We start from the raw sequence: 21,245 nt of genomic DNA on the forward strand, positions 1-21,245 counted from the left end.
TTATAATTAACACTTTCGTTTTCGAACGTTCGAGTGCATTGTAATTAATAGGGTTCTAATGTTCGTGCAAACTTACGGTCAGTTCGCAGGTTCTGGTGCGAACCGAACCGGGGGGTGTTCGGCTCATCCCTATGCAGGACCCTATAAAGCTGTGCAAGACTAAAGACAAGGCTGGAGTACAGCTTGAAATCTGCAGATTGGACGCTCTGAGATCCTCCCATTCTAGAAGAACAACAAGTCCCAGCATATCCTGCAGCAATATTTTATTCAATAGTAGATTTGTTATGGCTGTAGTATGATGGAGAAGGAGAAAAGGCAGACAGCGATATCAGGTGTTCTCTGATGTCCATCAGTGCAGATCAGAAGATAATCTTCTTCTCACAGACATACGAGAAGTTCGGGGAACAGTGACCATCATTCCACTCATTACTCGATGGCCTTAACACAGCACAGTCTTCCCCTCCTCCGTAACCATGACCCATCCAATTATCAGGCTGACCCTCCTCCCAGAACCTGAAGGACAGAAGAGACAATAGTGATTAGGCAGAAAGTGAACAGAACTGGGACTTAAGAAATGCTTTAAAATTAGATTTTCAAATTGTGAGCCCAACAACTGTGATGGACTGCAAGAGAGCTGACCACATGCTACAATTTAATCGTACAATCCACTGAAGGTTAGATCTGTTGTGGCCAACCGCATGTGAGGAGTTATATTCCTCATCTCTAATTGGCCCTAATTGGCCATGTAAGGAATAGGGATGAGCCAATGGTTTGGCCTGGACCTAGGCTGTTAGAGTGTTTCGAAGAATGCCCAAACTTTTGGTGGGAGGTGAGCATCATCTATAGAAGTGGTATTTCTACCACTTCTATATATACCAGCTTCCTGCTGTCAGTGATTCCTAAAGAAGCAGGAAGTACTGACACCTGCTGTGTCCCTAGCAACCACCTCTGGCACATTACTTACATGGGCGGGAATTCCTGGGTACGTAAGAAAAGGAACTAGGATAGCAGCAACATCACTGCCCAAATATGGTCACTGGCCATATTTGGACAAAGGTGTCACTTCTTTCCCGACACCTAACTTATATAGCTGATGACAGCATGGAGAGCTGTTATTTGGTGAGCAGTACCATCAGGAATGGCCATATGCACTGGGTCAAGTTTTTAATTACGGTAATTTGGCAGTTGTTGGCCATCATGATTGATTATGGATTTACAATGACGGAATCTTTTTTTTTTTTTTGTATTTTGTTTTTTTGGAGGGGGTTTGTAAAAAAAAAAGACTTATTGGATGTCTTTAATTCTACTGTATGTACCCATTCACATGGATGGAGGCAGTATGGGTAGGCCCCGATATTTTTAACGGTGGCCTCTAGACTCTGATAAGCCCCACTAACCCATAGATCATGCATACATTAAGGCTTTCTGTATGAAAGAGTGTTGTAAAGCGCTAGGTTAATTTAAGTCTCAACAATGCACTTCTGCACAAGGATTCATGGATTAGCCACCTTTTCAGATCATTTTTCCAGATCTTAAATTTAGGAATGTGCGAGAAGGATTCTTAAATTTGAGGTTTCAGTGTCTTACTTTGGAGTGACCTCATAAGGAGTTCCATCCACCCATTTCCAGGTCCCATCCAAATCCGTTAGACCGAGCCACACAAATCTCTTGTTTGCAATCCCACGCAGAAAATTCTTAAGAAAGACAAAAGATAGAAGTTGTGTGAAGATTAATTAATATGCATACACACTTTTCTGCCAATTTGGTCACATGACAGTTAATCTACCAGTATATTTTTTTGGATCGGATAGGAATCTGAGGTACCAGGAGGAAACCAACCCAAAGAAACTCTGCTGCCCCTTTGTCATTGACTTATTTCGGCTACAGCTTTAATACCTGTGTAGCGGCAATAAACCTTGGCAAGGCGGCCTTAACTTTTGGGCTTACCGGTTACCTCCGCTTGGCTGGTTCTTCTACGTCTAGGGGTTCCCAGAGTTAGTACCCAACACTTTGGACGCTGACACCATGAAAGTCCTTTAGAAAAGGTTTTTATTTGCAGGGGTAACATCCAACAACACAGTCTCGTATGGGAACAGAGGGCAAGGGTGAAGAAACTCAGGCACCTTGAACCGCTAATATCAGAAAGTCTCTAGTACCACCCAGAGAGTAGCCACTCGCAGCTGGGCACTTCAAGGCTGAACAAATCTCTAGCCAGAGATTATGGCAGTCAGCACTTTGATCCAGAACTTGTAAAATCTTTGACCTTGAGTGACTGGTAACAGAAGTGAACAGGAACCTTTTTCCTCAGTACCTGAAACGTTCTCTGTTTCCTTGGCAGTACTGGAAAAAGCGTGAATTCATCAGTGTCCTTCACAACTCAGCAACCAAGCACTTCTCAGGATGCCAGCTTGTTGGGCCTCCTCCGAAGAGTCCTCCCCCGGTCACTTACATGAGCTGCGGTGCCCCTCCAAGCCGAGAGCACGCCCAGACGCCTTGAATCCTCCCTCAGTTACTGCGTCTCGGACCAGCCGGTTCCTAGACTCGGGAACAGATGGATCCCTACCCCAGACCAGGCGGGTCCACTGGGGCTAGCCAACCGAAGCATGTTGCGGAGTGACAAATGCTCCTGTGACCGGAACCCCTCGTGGGGCTACCCCAGTCCAGAATCAAGAACAGACCGCTAAGGCCTCACGAATGAACCTAGAACACGTGACTTCCACACCTTAAATACCCTTCCCCAAACTCCTCAGCGGGGCCCGGCGCACCCACTGATTGGCTCCGGGAAAGCTGATACCTAAAACGTCCAACCAAGCCTGGTTCTGAGCCTGTCATGTGCACCTAACTGTATACATGACCAGGAAGAACTCTAACACAGCCCAGCCAAACTGATGTCAAAGTTAAACCTACACATTTAACCCTCAGAACCCCTCTACTGTTCTGAGGCAAAAACTGAAAAAATTAGTACATGACAGACACTTTGTCCAAAGTGTCATCGCTACACCTGCATCTGAGAGTTCCTGTGCTCCAGCATCCACAACATCTCTATGGTATCCAGACTGTCATCTGACCATCCACAGTGTCCATACCTACCACAGGCACCTGCGCCACTCCTCATCCTGCTACACCCTGTCATTAACTCCAGGTTTTGGACAGGAGATGTAAGGGAAGCCCTCTCATCATTATAGCCTCTACCATGTACATTACAATGGCTGAATTGCACAGAGTTACATTGTAGGTCTAAAGGGCTAATTAGACAAATGTGACTTCCTAATAGGAATATGCATAAGATCTTTATGATATTTGGTGTCTAACAAATTGTAATTTCATGCTGATAAATTATATGTTGGTTGTCGGATTGTGAAATCTTGTCACATGTAAATATACATTTATTTAAGATACAGTAGTTGCCATTGAGGTTGCAAGAAAATATGTCTGCCCCCACAGCTCTGAGCTCTTACCATAGAGGCTATGAAAGAGTATGAAGAGTTATTTATGAGGGTCAACGACTCTGAAACATCAGATTGGACTTACTCTCCAAAAAATCAGATTCTGCAAAGAACCAAAGACCAGGTGGACTTTACTTAAAGTGGATGTAAACCCTCTCCTATACCCAGTGAAGTGAACAGGCTCAGATGATACACAGAGATGAAACAAATCCTCCTACGTAAGTTCTACATGTTTATCTGCTGTCTTTCCAGTTCTATATTCTTTAGAAAGTGCAGATTGTGTTACAAATCTTTCTTCCTGTTTCAGCAGAGGGAGGGGAATCTGGGCATACACTGTGTGTGAGCTGATTGGAGGAAAGGCACCCCCCCCCCCTCCACATAGGCAGAGGAACAATGAAACTTGCAAATCTGCAGTCTGAATAGACAATCGCTAATATATCTCGAAGCTCCCTCCATGACACAAATTTCAAGCTGCTTTTATCGCGTGTGTCGGAGAACTTGTCAGAAGTTCTCATGCTGATAACAGAGGAACAGAGCAGCAAAAAGACATGGCACTGAGGGCTTTGGAGAGAGATAAGTAAACACTACAGATATATGTGCCCAGGTCAGATTTCATGAATGGGGTTTACAACCATTTTAACCACTTTAGGACCGTTCCATTTACATATACTGTGGCAGGGCGGCCCCTAAGCGCCAAATCACGTACCTGTACGTGATTCCTAGGATGGACTCTGGGGGCGCACGCGTGTGCCGCTGGAGCCACGATCCCACTCTAATTGGACACAGCAGGAGCCACCTGCGATCGTTGAGGGGAGGCAGAGTGGCGGTCTGCCTATGTAAACAAGGCAGACCACCATTCTGTCAGAGAGGAAGAGAGAGATCTTGTGTTCCTGCTAATCAGGGACACAGATGCCTTTGTTCATCCAGTCAGTCCACCCCCCCCCCCCCACACAGTTAGAAATCACTCCCTAGGAGCACACTTAACCCTTTGATCGCCCCAATGTTAACCCCTTCCCTACCAGTGTCATTTATACAGTGACAGTGCATTTTTTAAGAGTTGGTGTCACTGGTCCCAAAAAAGTATCAGATTTGTCCACCACAATGGCGCAGTTCTGCTAAAAATTGCTGACCGCTGCCATTAATAGTAAAAACAAAACAAAATAAATAAAAAGTCCATAAATATATCCCATAGTTTGTGGATGCTGTAACTTTGCAAACCAATCAATATACTCTTTTTGATATTTTTCTTTACCAAAAATATGTAGCAGAATACAAATTCTCCTAAATTGATGAAGAAATTCGATTTTTTACTTTTTTTATTGGATGTGTTTTATAAGAGAAAGTAAAAAAATATATTTTATTTTTTTTTCAAAATTGTCGATCTTTTTTTTGTTTATAGTACAAAGTTTTTATTTATAGTTTGTGGATGCTGTAACTTTGGTGCAAACCAATCGATATATGCGTTTTGATATTTTTTTTTGTTTATAGTACAAAAAATAAAAACCACAGAGGTGATCAAATACCACCAAAAGAAAGCTCTATTTGTGGGGAAAAAAAGGATATCAATTTTAACTGTGTCGGATATCCATGCAATGGTCAGTTAAATCAACGCAGTGCCGTATCGCAAAAATGGCCTGGTCAGGAAGTTTAAAACCTTCCAGAGCTGAAGTGGTTAAGTATTTTTCCACTTTTAAACCTTTTATTTTACTGTTGTTTATGTCTATTTTTTTTAACATATTTTCTGTAAATATTTTAATAAATTATAAATATATATTTTACATTATTACCATTTAAATGTTGTACATTTTTCTGCACCTCTTTTCATTAAAGCAATGTTTAAAAATCAACTAAGGAGAAAAAAAGCCCTCGCTCATCAAAACAATCCCCATATTTCTATGCAAAATAATCAAAGCAAAATAAATAAAGTGATAAATAAACAATCAGGTAATAAAGGAAGCAGATAATACCTGAAAATGCACTCACAAAACTGTAAAAAAAATGTTTAAAAATCATGAAGCTGGACCACTGAATGCTCTAATTAGAAAGGAAATAACGTTGTCTCTGTGAAGAATCTATAGCAGTGTAAACTCTGTTAGGCCGCGTACACACGGGCGGACTGTTCGCTCAACTTTGTCCGCTGAACAGTGTTTCAGCGGACAGTCCGCCCGTGTGTGGGCTTTCAGCGGACAGTTTCAGCGGACAGTTTGACGGACAAAGTCTTTCGGAAATTCCGAAAAACTGTCCGCTGAAACTTTGTTTGAGCGAACAGTCCGCCCGTGTGTAGGCCACTTTCGAAATGAGCAAACTGTTCCCGCTCGGAGGAAAGTCTGCTCATTACGAGCGCGTCTCCAGGTAGGCGGGGCCCGCGACGGAGACGTCGCGGGCTCCGCCGCCTGGAATGGACTTAAAGGGAACCCCAACGCCGAAAAAAATCGGCGTGGGGGTCCCCCCAAAGTCCACAACAGACCCTTGTCCGAGCACGCTACCCGGCCGGCCAGGAAAGGGGGGCGAGCGAGCGCGCCCCCCCCTTCTGAGCCGTACCAGGCCGCGTGCCCTCAACATGGGGGGTGCCTTGGGGAAGGGGGGGGCGCGCGGCCCCCCCACCCCAAAGCACCTTGTCCCCATGTTGATGAGGACAAGGGCCTCTTCCCGACAACCCTGGCCGTTGGTTGTCGGGGTCTGCGGGCGGGGGGCTTATCGGAATCCGGGAGCCCCCTTTAATAAGGGGGCCCCCGGATACCGGCCCCCCACCCTATGTGAATGAGTATGGGGTACAATGTACCCCTACCCATTCACCTGTAAAATAAAAGTACCCAAAAAAAAACACAACACACGAGAAAAAATATTTTATTGCACAGCTCCGGGGGTCTTCCGTCTTCGGGGGTCTTCTCGCCGGACTCCTCCGCTATCTTCGTGTAGCTCTTTTGCTAGCGGAGGAGTCCGGCTTTCTTCCTCCCCGCCGCCGGCCTCTTCTCCCGACTTCGGGGGTCTTGTCCCCCTCTTCGGTTCTTCTGCCGGGCCACCGCGCCTTCTTGTAGCTCTTTTGCAGGCGGTGGCCCGGTCTTCTGTCGCCGCTGTCGCCGTCGCCGCCTTCCGTTCTTCTTCTTGTTCTTCTTGTTCTTCTTGTTCTTCTCCAGGAGATGTTGACACGATGCTCTCTCCGGCCACAATGCCAGAGCCGCCCTGCGCTGCCACTTATATAGTGACAATGGGGCGGTGTCACATGGTATATGTCACATGGGTTGGTCACATGGGTTGATGTCACATGGGGACTATGACATCGTAAGGGGGCGGGGTCACCATGTGACCAACCCATGTGACATATACCATGTGACACCGCCCCATTGTCACTATATAAGTGGCAGCGCAGGGCGGCTCTGGCATTGTGGCCGGAGAGAGCGTCGTGTCAACATCTCCTGGAGAAGAACAAGAAGAACAAGAAGAAGAAGAAGAACGGAAGGCGGCGACGGCGACAGCGGCGACAGAAGACCGGGCCACCGCCTGCAAAAGAGCTACAAGAAGGCGCGGTGGCCCGGCAGAAGAACCGAAGAGGGGGACAAGACCCCCGAAGTCGGGAGAAGAGGCCGGCGGCGGGGAGGAAGAAAGCCGGACTCCTCCGCTAGCAAAAGAGCTACACGAAGATAGCGGAGGAGTCCGGCGAGAAGACCCCCGAAGACGGAAGACCCCCGGAGCTGTGCAATAAAATATTTTTTCTCGTGTGTTGTGTTTTTTTTTGGGTACTTTTATTTTACAGGTGAATGGGTAGGGGTACATTGTACCCCATACTCATTCACATAGGGTGGGGGGCCGGTATCCGGGGGCCCCCTTATTAAAGGGGGCTCCCGGATTCCGATAAGCCCAACGCCCGCAGACCCCGACAACCAACGGCCAGGGTTGTCGGGAAGAGGCCCTTGTCCTCATCAACATGGGGACAAGGTGCTTTGGGGTGGGGGGCCGCGCGGCCCCCCCTTCCCCAAGGCACCCCCCATGTTGAGGGCACGCGGCCTGGTACGGCTCAGGAGGGGGGGGCGCGCTCGCTCGCCCCCCTTTCCTGGCCGGCCGGGTAGCGTGCTCGGACAAGGGTCTGTTGTGGACTTTGGGGGAACCCCCACGCCGATTTTTTTTCGGCGTTGGGTGTCCCTTTAAGTCCATTCCAGGCGGCGGTGCCCGCGACGTCTCCTTCGCGGGCCCCGCCTACCTGTACACGCGCTCGAAATGGGCGGACTTGCCTCCGCCTTACGTGGGCGAGTCCGTTCATTTCAAAAGTTGAGCGAACTGTTTGGCAAACAGTTCGCTGAAACAGTCCGCTCAAAAAGTGCCGTGTGTGGGCAAGTCCGCTCATGCAAATTTTGAGCGGACTGTTGCGGCAACTGTTTGACGAACAAAGTTTCAGCGAACAGTCCCCGCGTGTGTACGCGGCCTTACATTCCTGTCTGGATGAGGCAGCAAGTGATAAATACTTCTTTTCTTTTAGATGTCAGAGTTGCGCCAACAGATTATTTAAAAGGTGCAGGTTTCTGTTAAAGCACATAGCGGTGTGTGAGCAAAGGTTTAATTATTCAGTTAACCTGCCCCAGTCATAATCACCGTCAGTCTGCCAGTGCTTAACCACTTCCCGACCAGCGCACGACGATGTACGTCGACAGAATGGCACGGGCAGGCATATTGGCGTACAGGTACGTCCAATATTCAATGCCGCCCTGCCATCGGGAGCGCGCCACCAGCGTCGTGCTCCCGCGCTGGTCGGGACCCCCGTGAGTCCGGTCGTGGGACCCGCGGACTCGATCGCCGCGGGCATCCCTGCGATCGTCTCACGGAGCGGCCGAATGGAGGAAATGCTGTGTAAACAACATTTCTCCATTCTGCCTAGCAAATAGTGACGCTGATCTCTGCTCTATGTGATTGGAGCAGAGATCAGTGTTCACTAAATGAAAGCCCAACCCCCGCACAGTTAGTAACACACCCCTAGGAACACTTAACCCCTACACTGCCACCCACTGGTTAACCCCTTCACTGCCAGTGTCATTTACACAGGAATCACTGCATTTGTATAGCAGTGATTACTGTATAAATGACAATGGTCCCAAAAATGTGTCAAAAATGTCCGATGGGTCCCCCACAATGTCGCAGTCACAATAAAAATCGCTGATCGCCGCCATTACTAGTAAAAAAAAAAAAATAATAAAAAATTATTAATAAAAATGCTATAAAACTATCCCTATTTTGTAAACGCTATAACTTTTGCGCAAAGCAGTCAATAATCGCTTATTGCGATTTTTTTTTACCAAAAATATGTAGAAGAATACGTATCGGCCTAAACTGAGGGAAAAAATTTTTTTTTATATATTTTTGGGGGATATTTATTATAACAAAAAGTGAAAAATAATGTGTTTTTTTCAAAATTGTCGCTCTATTTTTGTTTATAGCGCAAAAAATAAAAACCGCAGGGGTGATCAAATACCACCAAAAGAAAGCTCTATTTGTGGGAAAAAAAGGACGTCAATTTTGTTTGGGAGCCACGTCGCACGGCCGCGCAATTGTCATTTAAAGCGACGCAGTGCCGAATCGCAAAAAGTGGTCTGGTCTTTGACCAGCAAAATGGTCCGGTCTGCAAGTGGTTAAATTGTTGTCTTGCAAACTGGAAAATCTCTTGACAGGGTGAGGCTGTGAGCATAATAATCAAATACTGCTGGCAGTGATGTGATCTGACAGTGGAACTATCACAGTTGGACGTGTCTATCTGTTCAGCATTCATACCATCTCTCCCTCGCTATTAATGACTATCAGGTGGGCCTCCCTCTCCTCACAGTCTTTCTTGGAGACGTTCCATGGTCGTGAGTTTGAAGAGAAGTAGTAACAGCTGATTCCATACCGCATCCATCCCTTACTGCATAATGGATCAGAAGAGTCTGAGGGAGCAAGAAAGAGGATTATGATGAGGGTCATGCTAGATTGTCATGGTTATTATCGGACCATTCAGCCAAGATGGTAAAATCATAATAAAAGGAAATCACAGATAAAAGACATCACATCCCCGAGTCATACCCCGGAGTCTTATATGTCTCAGAAATTCCATCAATGAGATCTCCCTGTCGGAATTCTTGGCTCTGTTCCTGCACACCGGAAGTTTTGTGTCTCCACCCAACTTTATGTGTCACAACTTTTCTTACATTCTCCATGATATAAAATACATACAAATTCCATCAGAAATACTAGGGGACCATTAAAATGGGCACAGCAGGAAGACTTCGGAACTCAGAGCAGGAATAGTGGGACTCCCCTATAATGATTATTGCAGGTCTACATACTAATAAACTCAACACAGTGATGGTGGGAATTTCTCATAATGCACAAAGCAGGTTTACACATCTGGGAATTAACTGCAGCAGTGGTGGGTACTCCCTTTATAATGGGCAAATCAGTTGCTCAGACCCAGGAACTCAGAAAAGGGTATAGCAGAGCGTCAAAGAGAGCCGGGAAAAGTCCTGTTCGGGGTTTATACGTCTCCCAGGCTCCTTTAATACGCATTCAGGGATTTCTGATCCATGGTCCAGTTTGGATCTTGGTCCTCTTCCCCCGGGCCAATTTAAACTCCCCTGAGGCAGACAGCCAATGCTCTTGGCCTGGGAACCTCAGAGATCTTCTGTCTAGTAGAGCAAAAAGGTTGGTAAAAGCTATTAGCATGTGGAAGATGACAAGCTGTAGGCTTTCTCGGCCTGGTAGTTAGGACCTGTATAATTGTATAATTAGTGCCGAGACATGGCTAGGCCTTTGTTTGGATATTTTTGTTCCTGTTTGTTTTTTTTGGAACACTGTACAGCACTTGTATATATCACAAATAAACACTGCACTGTTTGTCACTACCTCACTGGATTTGGTATCTGTGCCTAAAAGACTGCCCATCCCAGGGAGCTTTGTACCCGATACCTGTACCCCAGGTTATAAGGGATAGTGGAAACCCCTTACAATGGACAGAGCAGGAGTACAGGCCTGGCAATCCTGGCATACATGGCCTGGGATGGTGGGAACTCCTCTGTCTGGGCACAGCAGGCATGCATATCCTGGAACTCAGTACAGGGATGTGGGATCCCTCACAATGGGAACAGCTGATGTGCAGACACGTAAACTCATATTGGGCACTGCTTGTGTTTAGAGCTGGTAAGTAAGCGCGGGTTTGGTGGAAACTCCATATAATTAGAGCATCAACTGTACAGACCCAGGAACGGGGTTGGTGGGAGCCCTCCCTAGTGGCAGCATCAGGTATTGCAAGTGGAGAACTCCAGTGCAGGGATTTAAATAAGAGATTGAAGAAATGTTAGGGGGGGTTTATTCTGAAGCTTGTGTTTTTGAGCCACATGTGGCCTTCTCCTACATTCTTTGTGGCATAAATTTACTCCTAGAATTTAAAGAAATTGAGACTATCCTTATTGCACTCTGTTGAAATAAAGCTACATTTTATTATGTATGGATGTAGTCCGTGGCAGCCTGCTGTGTTTTGTTTAAATTCCCTGAGGAGCATTGACCTGTAGGACATCAACTGTCGCTCTCTTATTTAAGGAGTCCTGTGTAAAGTTGGTCTTATACAGTTAGATTGACATTTGAATGTATGTATATAATTACATTAGAATGGTCTTTCTTGCCATCACTTCTAATCTAATTTTGTTTAAAAAAAAAAAAATGTATCCATATCTGCTACAACAAATACCATATTCCGTTTTAAATTTTTCCATCATGCTTATTCAAATTTTCTACAACACACATCAGTTTTATCCCACTAACCATTAAGTGGGACAATGAATGTCCAAAAAAACGAACCCTTTCAAGCACGATTTGACCAGTGTTTTGTCAAACAGGAAACTCCAGGTGAGCTTTTTATCAGTGGATTGACCTAGCTTTGACCAAACATGTTCTAGAAGACTTTTAATCAGAAAGCACCAGGTGATTTGTTTTCATCAGTAGATTGGACTAAACATGAAGGCAACCCTAGGTGAGCTTTCAGCAGGGGATTGGACTTAGCTTTAACTAAACATGGAGGTGATGTTCGGGAAGGTCCTTCATCTGGTCAAACCCAGATTAATTTTTATCAGTGGCTTGGACCTAGCTTTGACCAAACATGGAGGCAATGTTCTGGAATGGCCCTCAATCAGCTTAACCTAGATTTGCTTTAATCAGTGGATTGGACCTATCTTTGATTAAACAAGGAGGCAATGTTCTGGAAGGTCTTCTTCTCTCTCTTTTTTTTTTTCTATACTCTCCTTGAGGTTGAGAGACCTGGAGCCCAGGCCTAGAGGTTAATTTACCCGTGTCTGAAGACTGCGTGATCCTCTTTTATGTAGGCATCCAAAAACCTGAGACCGCTGCTGGGTGCTGTAGGCATCTTGGACCGTGATGTCAGCAGCCCCATGAGAATCATTCTAGTGACACTCTAAAGTATTCTCCTTTGCTTCTCCCCCAGCAACTATATAAAAGGCTCTAAGGGAAGTGGGGAAAGGGATGATTGAATTATGCCCACACAGACAGTATATGGACACTCCTAGAAGAGGAGAGGGCTTTGATGATGTGCAAGAAGGGAGGGGGGGATGTGCTAGTTAATGTACTAGTTGATTTTTCTGGCAAGTACAAAGGTACATTTTAAGTGAGTAAAAGTATTTATGGAAAAAAAAAGGAAGGAAGCTTTTAAAAGTCCCACTTTTTTTTTTTTTCTGTGCTTTTACCTGCTATATATATATATATATATATATATATATATATATATATATATATATATATATATATATATATATATATGTGTGTGTGTGTGTATATGTGTATGTGTATATATATATATATATGTGTGTGTGTGTGTGTGTGTGTGTGTGTGTGTGTATATATATATATATATATATATATATATATATATATATATATATATATAGTGTGTGTGTGTGTGTGTGTGTATATATATATATGTGTGTGTGTATATATATATATATTTGTTTTTTTTTTGTTTGTTTTTTTATTGATAAAACGGTCTCTTTAATTTAAGAACCCAGAAATGTAGCTGGAACTCTCACTTAGAGGAGGCTCAGCTTCCTTTTACACTGGAGTTACAGAACAACCCCCCTGATGCAGGGCTCCACATATCATTTTGAGGTGAAATATTTTAGGAAATGTCCCTTTTTGTGGTGTACAACATACAATTATAACTATAATATAAATTATCAGTGCTTTTATATGTATCTGGAATTACATAGGTATAGCTCTCAGTAGATCATTTGTAGGCCCTTGAAGAATTTTTGGATGAAATAATTTAGGATAAACTTACTTTTCATGTTCTGGAGATCTTCTGCCACTTTCCCCAACAACTCCATAATCCTCTGATTGTCCCTGGAATAATAATCTGAAATACACAGAAGAGGAAAGGGCTTACTTCCTTTATACCAGAGGTCTCTAAACTATGGCCCGCCGCAAGATTTTATCTGGCCCGTAGCTAGGGTTTGCGGTCCCTCACGTGCCTACAGTCTTCATTTCTCCCCAACATCCACCCATCCTGATCCCTAGCACGGGTTCTCTCGGCTGCACTGGACTGCAGTTGCTAAGACTGCTGGTGTCCTAACAACCAATCATATGCTAGTATTCACAGCAGGACCACACTTCTTCCATGTAGACCCGCTCCCCCTGCCACTACAGCCACACTCCTGGCCCTCTAGGCTCCCAGCCACACTGTAAGCATGTGAGATAAGGGTGGACTCCCATGTACGGGAGACTGATGGTCATCTTGATGTATAGAAGGACTCCAGTGGGGACCCTTATGTAAGAGGGAATTCTGATGGAAAAGGGACTATAATGGAAACTCTTTTTTAATTTATTTTTTATGCTTGCGGCGTGTGAAACACACCCAAAAACTCCACCTGTTGCCAAAAAGAGTGCAATGGGTGTTACACTGCTCCTCTCTAGGAAGGACCTTACCCTGATCCCCCGGGGTCTCCAGGCGGGGACTGAGGTACTTCACTGGGTCCATCTGGCCAAAACCAGACAGACCCCCTTTCTCTGGAAGGTCTGCCGACCCAGACCCACCCAAGTACTCCAAAGGGAGACCCCATGAGAAAGGGCAAACCAAGCCAGAAGGCCATGTCTACCCTCTCCCAAGACTTTCAGGATAGGCCCGAGGACCCACACCCTACTCATCACACTGTGATAAATGGCAACATCAAACAAACAATACAAAAAGTGACAAACACGGGGGTAAAATAAATAGGAAAGTGGGGAGAAGGAAGTGGGAGAAGTGAAAGAGAGGCCATTGTGAAGTACAAGGACTGGCCTTTCAGCCAGGAATAAAAAAATTCCTCTGGTCCTAGCCAAAAGGCTCGGCTGAACTCTGGTGTATGGGGAAAATCTGATACTCTGATGGGGACTCTAATATAAGGGATGATGTAAAGGGGACTCTGATGGGACTCCAATTTATTGGGGGACACTTATGGAGACCCTGATGTATGGAGAGAATGTGATGTAAGGCTGGACTTTGGAGATTGTAAACCACGTTTCGGAGTACCATGTTGAGGAGATGGGGCTTTTTCAGGCATGGTATATCCTAAACAGGTGTGCTTGGTTTCATTTTGAATCGAAATTCTGACACTTTTTTTTGTTATTTGGAAATTTGAATGTATCTGACCTTTTCTGATACAAAGGAAGGGATTACGCAACAAGAACAAGATGTTTCTGCAAACTTCACACCTCCCATACTTTGTAAGCCTGCTTTTGGACCTTGCTAGAACTGAACCCAGATGTCTTTGGCTTATCACTAACAGGGGCGAGTGTAGTTTAACCGCTTGCCTGCCAGTGCACGACAATATACATCGGCACAATGGCACAGCTTCGCAAATGGGTGTACATGTACGTCCCCTTTAAGACACGGCATTGTGGGCAGGCGTGCACTGACAACGGGACGCAAGCCCACCCACTGCGTGCTTTTGTGACCATGCCCGTGGGACCGGTGGACCCGATGTCCACCAGTGTTCCGTGATCATGTCATGGAGCGGCAGAACGGAGAGATGCCTAAATAAATAAGGCATTTCCCTGTTCTGCCTTGTGACATGACAGAGATCTACTGCTCCTGTCATCGGGAGAATTAATTGCTGTCATGTTCTACGTAGCCCACCCCCCCCCCCCCACACAGTTAGAATCACTCTCTAGGACACACTTAACCCCTTGATCGCCCCCCCCCGTGTTTAACCCCTTCCCTGCCAGTGTCATTTACACAATAATCAGTGCAATTTTATAGCACTGATCGCTGTATAAATTATTAATGGTCCCAAAATAGTGTTAAAGTGTCCAATGTGTCCGGCATAATGTTGCAGTCGTGATAAAAATCTCAGATCGCCGCCATTACTAATAATAAAAATTCCATAAAACTATCCCCTATTTTGTAGACGCTATAACTTTTTTGTGCAAACCAATCAATATACGCTTATTGCAATTTTACCAAAAATATGTAGAAGAAAACATACTGGCCTAAATTGAGGAAAACATGTGTTGTTGTTTTTTTTTTTTTTTTTTTTTTTTTTATATATATATTTTTGGGGGGATATTTATTATAACAAAAAGTAAAAAATATTGCATTTTTTTCAAAATTGTCGCTCTTTTTTTGTTTTATAGCGCAAAAATAAAAACTGCAGATGTGATTAAATACCATCAATAGAGAAAGCTCTATTTGTGGAGAAAAAAAAAGACGTAAATTTCGTTTGGGTATATCGTCGAACGACTGCGCAATTGTCACTTAAAGTGACGCAGTGCCGAATCGCAAAATGTGCTCTGGTCAGGAAGGGGGTAAATTCTTCCGGGGCTGAAGTGGTTAAGAATATGCCGCTATCCATTAAGGAGAATCCCCAATACATGGAGGCAATGACCAGAGATCCCAATCTTCTACATGCTTCAGAAAAAACTCCCCCATTCTTTGTGGGTCCATGAATAGGCACTGGATACAGAAGGTGATTAGAATATATAGATAACAGCTATCAAAACGTTGCTAATATACATTGAGCAGTACATAATTACCCATGATTAGATCTGTTAAATTATGCTTCATGTCAGAATCTGAGAAAGAGAGGAAAACCGATATCAATTAGCATATTCAGGTTTATCATTATACCCCCCCCCCGTACTCCACATACATTCATTCAAGACACACCCACTACCCCCCTGTAGGCGGGTGCCTAATTATGGAGAACCTACTTTGTCAAGTTCTCCCTAATGTTGTATTTCTGCACTGTTTTTACTGAGCAGGTATGGTTAGTGGACTTTATCTATTAAGCTGCCTAGAAGTCAGGAGGGGGTTAAGATGCCCGCTCTCAAGTGTTGTGCCATGGCTCTGCCCCCTTATGGAGCTCTGTAAATAGTATACAAGAGGAGGCAACCTATCAGAATCTTTTTGATGGGGAATTGCAAGGAGGACTGCAGACACATGTACTGTATGTCTGCTATAACTTTTGCCCCCCCCCCTTTGGTGGGTAACCAGTTGGAGTACCATAGACGGGCTCATGGTCTTTACTCAAAGAACTTTGCTCTATGTGAAGGTATGAACTGGGGCAGCCTGAAGTTGGGATGAACTAGAGTTGTGTATGGAAGAATCTGTGAGCCCTTGTACACACGGTCGGACATTCTGACAACCAAATCCGTTGGATTTTGTCCGACGGATTTTGTCTGAAACTGTTGCATACACACGGTCGGACAAAGTTGTCGGAAAATCCGATTGTACATAACGTGAGGACGTTATTTCGTTACGACGGGACTACGTTCAGGCTAGTAGCCAATAGCTTTGGTCTAGGAATTTGATTTGAGCATGCGTGGCACTTTGTCCGATCGGAGTAGGCTACACATGATCGGAGTATGTCCGATAGGAGCATTTTGTTGGAAAATTTTACGGACAAGTTGGAAAACTTGGTCCGTCGGATATTGCGATGGAAACAGTCCGATGGAGACCACACACAGTCACAATATTCGACAAAACGGTCCGATAGGACACATTCCGTTGGAATCTCCGACCGTGTGTAGGCTGAGACTGATGTTTATATTGCTCTGTAACTGCACAAGTTTCCAGCAAATGTTCTAAAGTTCTAAGAAAGTGTATGACCTGATGCTCATTCAAAACAAGTGCATGCATGGCATATCAAAATAACAGGGCTTAGGATGGGGATGTAGAGAATTTGGTGTGAACACATTACAACGATTTTGCCTGCAGTGGAGTGGAGAAGGTGATATTGCAGCTGTCAAGGGTAACTGGAGTAATGTTGGGTGATAAAGTAGCCAGTCAGAAGGAAGTGGTGGTGACCTGGCTTGGGTGACAGAAGTTCCTTGTGGTGAGGGAGTTTGTGAGTTTAACCCCCTACCTAGCGAATAATGCCCCACATCCAGGGAATGATATTGCCATACAGGGTACTTCGTGTACCCAGCCTGGAGGTCAGAGAAAACGCAGAGGAAAGGAGGGCCCTTGGGAGTAGAGAAGCTTGGGAACATGTGAAGAGATGATCTTTGTATGTGTTGGGGAGAAGCCTCAAAGTGGGAGTGAGGTGACATGTCAGGCTGTGCTCATGAGTGGGTTACAGGCTCCCCGTTACCCACTCAGAAATTCAGCATCCATTGGGAGAAGTCAGCTACAGTTAAAGTGAAGTGTGGGTCACTAAGAAGTGTGACGTACACAAAGGGTTTACTGTGCAAGCCGGACATGCTTGATTCTAAATTAGAGTGCAGCCATAAGACTGTTTTCCAGTAACCAAGGCCTGTTCTTTAGTAAATGCCAGGAGCGCATTAAGCCCTGCCCACAACTCTACCCACCCTAATCGGGGGTCACACTCTTCTACTAAAGAGAAGGGTCAAGCAGTCTGAACTCTGATTTTAGGGACTTATGCCACGTACACACGATCAGAATTCTCGTCTGAAAAGCCTTGGATGGTTTTTCCGATGGAATTCCGCTCAAGCTTGTGTCAAGAACGTGATGACGTACAACACTACGACAAGCCAAAAAAATGAAGTTCAATGCTTCCGAGCATGCATTAGAATTTTGCACGTCGGAACTGCCACAGATGATCGGAATATCCGATAGAAACTTTTTCCATCTGAAAATTTGAGAATATGCTTTCAATCTTTTGCTGGCTTAAATTCCGATAGAGCTTACACACGGTCACATTTTGCGATGAAAAGCTCTCATCGGTCTTTTGCTGGCCGAATTTCTAATTGTGTGTACATGACATCAGTCATGTGACCATAGTGTGATTTTGGAGAAGCGAACATGATTGTTACCATTTATGATCACCATGGAACATAGTGGACTGGGCAGTGGAAATCTTATCTGATAATAGCTCAGTTTTAAAGCCTAACGTCAGTTTAATAAAATACACTGCTGAGGACAAAAACAGACCCGTCAAGTTGGGGACTCATGATGTCAGGATCCACCTACTGCTGATGAAAGGAGAGGACCTGTGATGTAATGGGCCCATGATGTCAGGATACTCCCACTGCTGAGGAGAGAAGACGGACCATGACATCTGGGCCCACTCAGTGCTGAGGGCAAAAGAGGGCCCCTGATGTCCTGTGGCCAGACAGGAAACCTGACCTGCCAGGTTTGGATGGTGTGGTGGCTTCAGTATGTGCAACTCTGTCTCCACCCATGTGTAAGTGTTTGCCTATTGCACTGCAGTATTGTAATAAACCTGTTTTGGCGGTGTAACACTATGCCTCCTCCTCCTCCGGAATTATGTATGTAGGATCTCCTTCCACTACATCCTCCTCCACAGAATTATGTATGGAGGATCTCCTTCCACTACATCCTCCTCCACAGAATTATGTATGTAGGATCTCTTTCCACTACCTCCTCCTCCACAGAATTATGTATGCAGGATCTCCTTCCACTACCTCCTCCTCCACAGAATTATGTATGGAGGATCTCCTTCTACTACCTCCTCCTCCACATAATTATGTATGCAGGATCTCCTTCCACTACCTCCTCCTCCACAGAATTATGTATGGAGGATCTCCTTCTACTACCTCCTCCTCCACAGAATTATGTATGAAGGATCTCCTTCCACTACCTCCTCCTCCACAGAATTATGTATGCAGGATCTCCTTCCACTACCTCCTCCTCCACAGAATTATGTATGCAGGATCTCCTTCCACTACCTCCTCCTCCACAGAATTATGTATGGAGGATCTCCTTCCACTACATCCTCCTCCACAGAATTATGTATGTAGGATCTCCTTCCACAACCTCCTCCTCCACAGAATTATGTATGCAGGATCTCCTTCCACTACCTCCTCCTCCACAGAATTATGTATGCAGGATCTCCTTCCATTACCTCCTCCTCTACAGAATTATGTATGCAGGATCTCCTTCCACTACCTCCTCCTCCACAGGATTATGTATGTAGGATCTCCTTCCACTATCTCCTCCTCCACAGAATTATGTATGTAGGATCTCCTTCCACTATCTCCTCCTCCACAGAATTATGTATGGAGGATCTCCTTCTACTACCTCCTCCTCTACAGAATTATGTATGCAGGATCTCCTTCCACTACCTCCTCCTCCACAGAATTATGTATGGATGATCTCCTTCCACTACCTCCTCCTCCACAGAATTATGTATGCAGGATCTCCTTCCACTACCTCCTCCTCCACAGAATTATGTATGGATGATCTCCTTCCACTACCTCCTCCTCCACAGAATTATGTATGCAGGATCTCCTTCCACTACCTCCTCCTCTACAGAATTATGTATGCAGGATCTCCTTCCACTACCTCCTCCTCCACAGAATTATGTATGGAGGATCTCCTTCCACTACCTCCTCCTCCACAGAATTATGTATGCAGGATGTCCTTCCACTACCTCCTCCTCCACAGAATTATGTATGCAGTATCTCCTTCCACTACCTCCTCCTCCACAGAATTATGTATGCAGGATCTCCTTCCACTACCTTCTCCTCCACAGAATTATGTATGCAGGATCTCCTTCCACTACCTCCTCCTCCATAGAATTATGTATGGAGGATCTCCTTCTACTACCTCCTCCTCCGCAGAATTACGTATGCAGGATCTCCTTCCGCTACCTCCTCCTCCACAGAATTATGTATGCAGGGTCATGTCTTCTGCTATTTCGACTAACATTTTTTGCATATACTGGAAGTAACTTCTGAAGCCACTCAATAGCAACCCCACATTCCTAAACACTTACCATTCTTCATCTGTAGCATTTCCGTTTGGAAACTTTTATCTAATGAGAAAATAGATAATCATGTCAGAAAAGATCCCTTGACTGTCAGAGAGCTCAGAAAAGCAAATGCAGCTACAACAAAGTCTAAAGGCATTATTAACAGATTGAACTGAAGTCTGAATATTGTGGATCTTCACAATTTGTTTTAGTAAACTATAAAAGATGAACTTGCATTGAGTAAATGGATACCCAACATGTCAAGCTTTAAAACTGTGTACATGGGGTAATGTGGCTGCTTTTTAATGATTTTCTATAATCTTTATGAATTTTTTTTATTTCTTTTTTTTGTATTTTATTACTATCACAAGGGGGCTAACTAGACCCTTATGTAATAGTATGGGCAGGTTTTCTTTTTGGAAACATCATGGGTCTATTAGACCCTATTGTCTCCCTTCTTCTCATAGACCAGGGAGGTGGGGGGCCGGTCTGGGAAGATAGAGACAAACTTGGTTGGGGTGTAATACCACTTGTGGAAGATTTTGTGAATTGATTCCCAGTGTGAAATGCATTTGGAGAGTTTAAATGGAAGCTGTAGAGTAATATGCCATTCGCAAAGAGGTATGGAGAACTGTAGTGTCTGTTCCCAGTAAGACATAGATGATGACTTGGATTCTGTCACCTGTGTCAAGAGTAAGCGGTATAGGTGCGAGATCCCTTTCTGGGTAGCACCAGGGGAGTTTTAGAATTTTATGACATCTTCAAGAAGGTTATTGTCCTTATTCTTGAGGCTCTGGAGTATGGAGCTTATACGGAGATACTTGAAAAATTCATTACGGTGAATGTGGAATTTTTGTTGGAGCTTTTGAAAAGGGAAGATATGAGTTACTGTAAAGGTCTCCAATTTGTTTAACTAGATGCTGACCGCCGGCCGCCAAATGACGGCCAGGCGGCGCACCTATTGTGGCGGGAGGCCGTCATATGACATAATAAACAGTGCGCGCACATCCCTGTTTCTTCGGTGGCGGCGTGTCACGGAGACACCGCTCGCCACCGAAGGGGGCGAACAGCCATTGGTTACGGCCCATCAGGGTACCCGAGTACCTGTCACGGCCCATCAGGGTACCCGAGTACCTGTCACGGCCCATCAGGGTACCCGAGTACCTGCCACGGCCCATCAGGGTACCCGAGTACCTGCCACGGCCCATCAGGGTACCCGAGTACCTGCCACGGCCCATCAGGGTACCCGAGTACCTGCCACGGCCCATCAGGGTACCCGAGTACCTGCCACGGCCCATCAGGGTACCCGAGTACCTGCCACGGCCCATCAGGGTACCCGAGTACCTGCCACGGCCCATCAGGGTACCCGAGTACCTGTCACGGCCCATCAGGGTACCCGAGTACCTGTCACGGCCCATCAGGGTACCCGAGTACCTGTCACAGTCCATCAGAGTACCCGAGTACCTGTCACAGTCCATCATGGTACCCAAGTATCTGTCACGGTTCAACAGTTTACCCAAGTACCTGTCACAGTCCATCAAAGCACCCGAGTACCTGTCACAGCCCATCAAAGTACCCGAGTACCTGTCACAGTTCATCTGAGTACCCGAGTACCTGTCAGGCC

At 45.2% G+C, this 21,245-nt stretch overlaps 1 protein-coding gene across 1 annotated transcript in view; it reads right to left on the reverse strand.

Moving 5' to 3' along the window:
- Nucleotides 1-246: 246 nt before the first annotated feature.
- The window catches only part of LOC143964286 (C-type lectin domain family 10 member A-like), a 47,214-nt gene continuing 26,215 nt past the window's right edge, over nucleotides 247-21,245 (reverse strand). Inside the window, exons 4-9 of the mRNA XM_077473989.1 lie at nucleotides 19,646-19,684; nucleotides 15,480-15,518; nucleotides 12,751-12,825; nucleotides 9,204-9,355; nucleotides 1,588-1,694; nucleotides 247-513 (exon numbers count right to left, since the gene is read on the reverse strand). Of these exons, the coding sequence (XP_077330115.1) occupies nucleotides 360-513; nucleotides 1,588-1,694; nucleotides 9,204-9,355; nucleotides 12,751-12,825; nucleotides 15,480-15,518; nucleotides 19,646-19,684 (566 nt within the window). The 3' untranslated portion in view covers nucleotides 247-359. The remainder of the gene's footprint in view (nucleotides 514-1,587; nucleotides 1,695-9,203; nucleotides 9,356-12,750; nucleotides 12,826-15,479; nucleotides 15,519-19,645; nucleotides 19,685-21,245) is intronic.

Source organism: Lithobates pipiens, unplaced genomic scaffold (genome assembly GCF_037356315.1).
Source record: "Lithobates pipiens isolate NorthernLeopardFrog02 unplaced genomic scaffold, aLitPip1_a1.2 Scaffold_8, whole genome shotgun sequence".
NCBI lineage: Eukaryota > Metazoa > Chordata > Amphibia > Anura > Ranidae > Lithobates > Lithobates pipiens.